Here is a 6646-nt window from a genome sequence, read left to right as displayed (position 1 = left end):
AGAAAATAGTTAGAGAATTTCTTAAAATACTAAGTTCTCTTCAACAGTTTTATAATTTTCCTAAAATGTTAATAGAAGAGTAATGTATGTCACAAAAGCATATTTTAGAGACTGAGATCCTTTTGACATCTATGCTTTGATTTTTATTTCCTGCCAAGCTCCACAATAATATGCATTTTTCTTCAGAGACAATGAAAATTTATCTTTTGAATATGTTTCTTTTGTGCTTTCAGTGATAGGACCTTTTATAATTAATGTTCTTGTTTAATAATTCTAGGAATTTTTCTTGTATGTTTTCTTGGTAATTTATTTATTTTCATTTACTGTTTTGGAGGACTCTTCTACTTTTGCATGTTAATATTTTAATCATGTGCACAATAATATTTTTCCTATTTTTCATGGCTTTGGAGTTAATGTTTTTCTACTTTTAGTAAGATTTCATCAGATTTAACTTTCAACTATACTAAAATGCTTTACTAAAATGTTAGCAACATATTTCATAATTTCTAAGAAATCTTTCTTGACATGTGAATATTTTTTGTGTGTGTAGCATAGTCCTCTCCTTTCGCAGATAAAAAGCATCCTTTGATCACTTTAAGACTATCAATAAAATCATGCTGAGGCTGGGCACATACTTATAATCCTAACACTCGAGAGCTAGTGGCAGGAAGATCTTGAGTTTCAAGCAAGTTTAGGCTTCCTAGCAAGAGCCTATATACACTTAATTGAAAAAAAAATTACCTCTTATTTTCATCTCATTTGAATCCATATTTTCTGTGTCACATTTTCAAAATCTCAAATCTATTGGAAGAAGGACTCTTCAAAAATTTAAGTATTATGTCTGGTGTGGTGGCACATGCCTTCAATTTGAGGATTTGGAAAGCAAAGGCAAGTGGATCTCTGTCACTTCAAGGCTAACCTGATCTACATGGTGAGTTCCAAGCTCTGTTTCAAAGCTCCTTTTTTTAAAAAGTAATAATCAAGTTTTTAATTTCATGGGCTTAACTTGGGTTATTTGCTCATTCCTGAAGCATGTGGTGCACAAGGAAACCACAGTTGTTATGGTTTCCTTGTTGGTTAGAGTGGATTATCATTCTCCCCTGACACTGGCTGAGGAACCAGCCCCATAAGTACTGTCTGAGAAGACAACACTTCAAAGTAAATTAAGATGCTACCAGTAAATAAATCCCAAGCTGGATGTCCTAACAAAAACATACATAACTTGACATAGGACCTGGTACAAAGACTTCCTCCAGCCAATTTCAAGCCAGTGTTTAAATGCTGATAGTGTCCAGTTACTCACAAGGCCAAAGCATCAACATATATTCCAAGGAAACACAGCTTCTTTCAAAAGATAAAAAAAGATTTATTTATTTTATGTGTATGTTTGCCTCTATGTATGTATGTACGTACACCATGTGTGTTCCTGGTGCCCATGGAGGCCAAAAGAGAGCATTGGGTCCCGTAGAACAAATCCCAGCTGGTTGTGAGCTGCCACGTGCACTTCTAAGATCATTTACTAAGTCACAGCAGAAACAGGAAGCTGTGATGGTTTGAGTGGCCCCCATAGGTTCATAGGGAATGACATTGGTAGGAGGTGCTGTGGCCTTGTTGGAGCAGGTGTGACCTTGCTGGAGAAAGGGTATCACTGGGGGTGGGTTTTAAGGTTTCATATGCTCAAGCCAGGCCCAGTGTCATTCTCTCTTCTGCTGTCTGCTGATCTGGATGTAGAACTCTCAGCTACCCCTCCAGCACCATGTCTATCTGTGTGAAGCCGTGCTTTCTTCGATGATGATAATGGATTGAACTTTTGAACTGCAAGCCAGTCGCAATTCAATGCTTTTCTAAGAGTTGCCTTGGGTCATGACATCGCCTTACAGCTCTAGAAACCTTAACTAAGATAGGAGTCATTAGAGGTTATATTAATATTAGGTAACACCTTACTTTTGTATAATTTCATAGAAAACCAGTTTGGAGTCCATTTAACTGATGTCATGCAGCATCCAGAGTGGCCCTTGTCCTGTGGGGACATCAGCAAAGTGTCCTGAAATGGTTTCTAGTTGAAAAAGTTGTGGTCTTGTCTTTTATGATTGTGGATCAGAGGCTGTCTGTGTAGCTGCTGAGCTTTATGAAAAGCCTGCGTTCACATTGACATTTGTTTTTATAATGAAGCAGTGGAAAAACTAGGAAACATTTACAGAACAAAGGTTAAGGCTGAACTTGATCAGAGCAGTGTTTATAGAAAATAAATTTGTATGCTAAGAGATTTGTTATTATGCTTAAGGGCAGCATCTGTTGTCTAAACCCCAATATTGAAAAAAAAATGGATTCACCGAGAAGGAAGGGAAGCGAGGGTCTAGCAACCTTTCTTTTGAGCTTATGTTTTGTTTTGATTTTGTGTTTTGAGGCAGGATTCACCATGCAGCTCTAGCTGCCTTCAAACACAAAATCCTCCTGCTTCAGCCTCCTTTGTGTTAGGATCATGATGCACTTCCACATCTGGCCTTGGGAACCTCTGCATCTGTCTCCTGACACTTGCTGGCTCCCAAACATGTCCCCCTGTTTTCGTTTTGAATATTTGCAGACATGAAGAAAAGCTTGCAGAACAGTGTGCTGGCATTTGGATGTCCTTGGTTTTCTTTTCTCCACAGTAATAGAACCAATAGTGTGACCTGAGACCCGATTGATTGATGGTTGGATTTGAACTGGCTCATTGAATCACAGAGTCAATCGAGTATTAAGACCACCACAGACACCAATCCAGCTGGAGAGCTCAGAGTACGTAAGAGTTCTGTTTAGTCTGGTGCTCAAAGGCCTGAGGACCGGGACTCTACTCTGGCTGTCAGCTGCTTGGACAGTGCCCGCTCACATTGGTATAGACGAATTGTTTTACCCAGCACACTGATCTACATGCCAATACCATTAAAAAACATCCTCACCTGAGTGCTCAGAATGTTTTGCTCAGAGTCCCTGCACCCCTGTGCCCCATGTGAGCTGTCACATGCCATTTGCTGTCACAGCTGTATTAGTTGAGTATGTCTGCACAGTAACAAAGATAAAGATGCAGCAGCCTGGAAACAATACACATTTATCATCTCACAGAGGTTTGTGTGTCGGGACCCCGGCTCACCGCATCCTACCCTTGGGGCCGCACAAGACTGCCAGGTCCCATCCAGAGGAAAGAGCACCGCAATTACTCCTTGGGCTTGGGTGTCTCACTGAATATCAGCCAGGAGTGTGGTTCCCACTCCTGGAGGCCACAGCAGCTCCTGCCTTGGGGGCTTTCTGTGCATGGCCATTTTTATTGTCTAAGATAGAGAGACACCCCATGGACACGACACTGTGGTCTTGGGCAACCTCAACACACACACGCATGCACGTGGTGAGGTTGAGGCCAGATGAGGTCTAGCGTAAACCCTGTCTCAACCAAACCCAACCCAGCCTAGTAACAACCCACTAAACAAACGAAAGATGAACGAACACAAAAGCAACCAAACAAAAAACCCTGTACTTGTTTGTTGAAATCACAACCATTGTGTATTCTTAGTACGTTATTTTGGGATTTATCAAAGGAGAAATAATGGCTTTCCCCAGATCCTTTTCTACAAAAACACTGGAATATATGTGGGCTCTTTTTTTTTTCAGTGCTAGGGATAGAACCCAAGACCACCCACACGGCAGACAAGTCTTTTGCCAATTTACCAATCACTGCCATACCAAATATGCCACGTCGACTGGCACAGTCTGTACACCTTACTGTTACCTATGTGTGTCTGTCCTTCCTGTGTCCACGATCCCTGAACGGCGCTGTGTCACTGCTGCCTGCTCTGAAGCCCGTGCTTCTCCAGCCATGAGCTCCTTCTCCTCAAGCAACTCTGCCCTATGTCTCCACATTCACAGGATTTAAACTCCACGTTCAAACTCCATCTGTGTCCAGATATAAGTCTTCTTCTTCACCCACTGAGAGAGCAAGGCACCTCAGTGCTCTTGGTTTCCTCCTCTCTGTATCCTATATACTTTCTATAATTTTTTTTACATTCTCCCTTTCAGCCAATCTACCCATACAAGTATTCTTTTCTAGAAAAGCTGTTTTTCCATACAGCTTCTTTAATCCACAGTAGAGACCAGCAAGACCATGAGGAAGCAAAGGGAGTTGCAGAAACCTCACAGATCCTAAGATAGACAGCCAGGTGCTGGCACTTTCAAGGAACAGCTGCCCCTCAGGGGACAAACACACAGACAGACACACACACACACAGATACATACAAATACAGACAGACAGACACACAGATACATACACACACAGATAGACATACCCATACACACATATACAGGAAAGAAAGAGGAAGGGGGCTCTGAAACATTGAAACTACAGTGTATTTTCAGCCTGAGTTGATAAATTCATAATAAGATAAGCTCTAGTCATCTTTCTTGGGAATAGTGACATATCCCACCTCTGACCAAGCACACTTCCAAGTGGGAGGACTAGGGCTGAACAGCTGGTCTTTGGGAGGATAGGACTGCAGAGCTAGTCTTCGGGGTGATACTTTTTGCCTTGCATCTTTCATGCCTTTCTTCAATGCCTCTAACCCCCAGCTGGGCTATCTTTCCGTGTTATAGCTCTATTCATTCCTATGCTCATCTACCCTTGACTTGCAGCCTCAGCTGCTCCCACATTCTGACCTTCTATCTCGGCCTGCTAGACTGAGCAACAAGTGTGTGCACCCCACTGGGGAGCCAGAAAAGCTCTGCCCAGACCAGGTGCACAGCAGCTGGCAGCTCTTGCCTTTCCTCTTGCTCTTGTTCTGAGCTCCCTTGCTGGGATTCAGACCTGGGACATGTGAATTAACTTCTCTTTCCTATGAACACGTCACCAAGTTTCATCACTTCTACCTTTTAAACACAGAAGTAGGCCCACACTGGCTCCCAAAGATCTTCACCTTCCAGTTTGTGTCTGCATCTGCATTGTCAATACTGCCCTGCAAGCCCATGAGCTCATGATTCTAGTGTTTGTCCCTTGCAACTAAAGATTTTAGCAGACACTCCAAGGAGAGACCCATGGGAGCCCATGTCTTTGCATCTAGTTCTTGCCCACCAGTCTTACTCTCTCTCTGGCTCTGGTCTCACCCCTTTCCCATCCAGCCCTGCCTTGCTCTGTCTTGTCTTCAGAATGCTTATTCTTAAAAGTAAATTTGAAAGTGTGTACTTACTGTAATTAATTAACTTCTGCAAAGTCTTCGTGAAGTCCTATGGGACTCCTTGCAAGGCTTCAAGATTCCCTAGAACATTTCTAACTTGTCTTCCTAATATTTTTCTTTAAGCTTCATGTTCTAGGGATGAATTGGCAATGCTCTGCCTTCTATAGTGTACCTTTCCATTTTCTGGACATCGTCATCTCTCTGATTTCCATGCTTTGCATCTTCTTTGCTCAGAAGCCCCAATTCTTCCTTACCCTTCTACTGTCTTCTATGAGTTGAGCTTGACAAACTCCTTAACTTCCAAGTTTACCTCAAGTTCCCAGCTCCTCTGGGAATCCTTCCTCTACCCTCTTCAAGCAAACAGATTTCCCATTTCCCACACCAGCTCCCTGTGAACGCATGCCTCCTGCTATCACCACTAGCTTGCAGGCTAGTGACTAGCTTTACTTACCTAGCATAAGGTGGGAACTTCATCTTATTTAGCTCTGAATGTCTATATGACTTACAGTAAATGATCAATAGATGCCCAGCCAGTGACAGAACTAGCTTCACATGGAATCCCTGGGTAGGAGGAGGGCTCTTTGTTTACAGACTGATCTTGTTTGATTCTGACCTGTCGAATCCATCCTCAGGACAGACATAGGTCATCTTTGTTCACCTCCGTATCCTTGTTGCTGAGTGCCTTGGAAAAGAAGAGCAATAAATGCCATTTAGCCTTATCTGCTATTGTAGAATGCCATAGACTGGGTGGCTGAGACACTTAGGTTATTCCCTGAGAATTTCAACTAAGAGAGAACAAGAAGTATTAGTAGTAAGATTCCAAACACATGCTTGGAGGCAGAAGGCTGGAGCAGCAAGGGGGCATGAGAAGGACATCTGGGAGATCTTAGCTGACAGCTGCAGCACCCCTCCCCCACTTGTACTGGCAACACCCTGTCCGCTAAGCCTGAAAGCTGATGGTTCTAGTATCTGTCTCCTGCAACTGAAGGTTATAAAGAACACTCCAAGATGGAGCCAGGATGGAAACCCACACTTCTGATCCACTGACTCAGGGCTATGGACATTGCTTTTATGTAGGTTTCAACAGAAAGCCATACACCCCCACCCAACAAGTACACATTTAATGTATTTTAATGGCAATAAAGAAAACTAATTGTGAATTGAGTGGGAAGAAACAGCCAGTGAGGCAAACCAAATCCCCTCTCAATTTAAGCTAAATCGGTAGGAGGGTCCCAAGGCGCCAGAAACAGTCCTAACAGAGTGTTTGTTTGCTCAGTCCTCCCTGTTCTCCAGCCCAGGGTGGCGGAGGAGTCTCGGCTTTCCCCTCCCACCACTCCCCACTGTTGTCTTGTTAGCCAGGCAGGGCTGGAGGGAGAGACAGGCAGTCCACAGCACATGAGTTTCTGCACCTCCCGCCTCAAGGCTGCTAGGTTACCGGGAATGCCAA

At 43.2% G+C, this 6646-nt stretch overlaps 1 protein-coding gene across 1 annotated transcript in view; it reads right to left on the bottom strand.

Annotated features, from left to right (window-relative positions):
• Positions 1-5832: 5832 nt before the first annotated feature.
• Dhfr (dihydrofolate reductase) overlaps positions 5833-6646 on the bottom strand; it is a 36527-nt gene continuing 35713 nt past the window's right edge. Inside the window, exon 8 of the mRNA XM_055625654.1 lies at positions 5833-5881. Coding sequence (XP_055481629.1) covers positions 5854-5881 — 28 coding nt within the window. The 3' untranslated portion in view covers positions 5833-5853. The remainder of the gene's footprint in view (positions 5882-6646) is intronic.

The sequence above is a fragment of the Psammomys obesus genome, unplaced genomic scaffold, assembly GCF_907164565.1.
Source record: "Psammomys obesus unplaced genomic scaffold, mPsaObe1.curated_primary_1811, whole genome shotgun sequence".
Lineage (NCBI taxonomy): Eukaryota > Metazoa > Chordata > Mammalia > Rodentia > Muridae > Psammomys > Psammomys obesus.
Note: the sequence above shows the minus strand (reverse complement) of the source record. Positions and strands in the feature narration are given on the sequence as shown.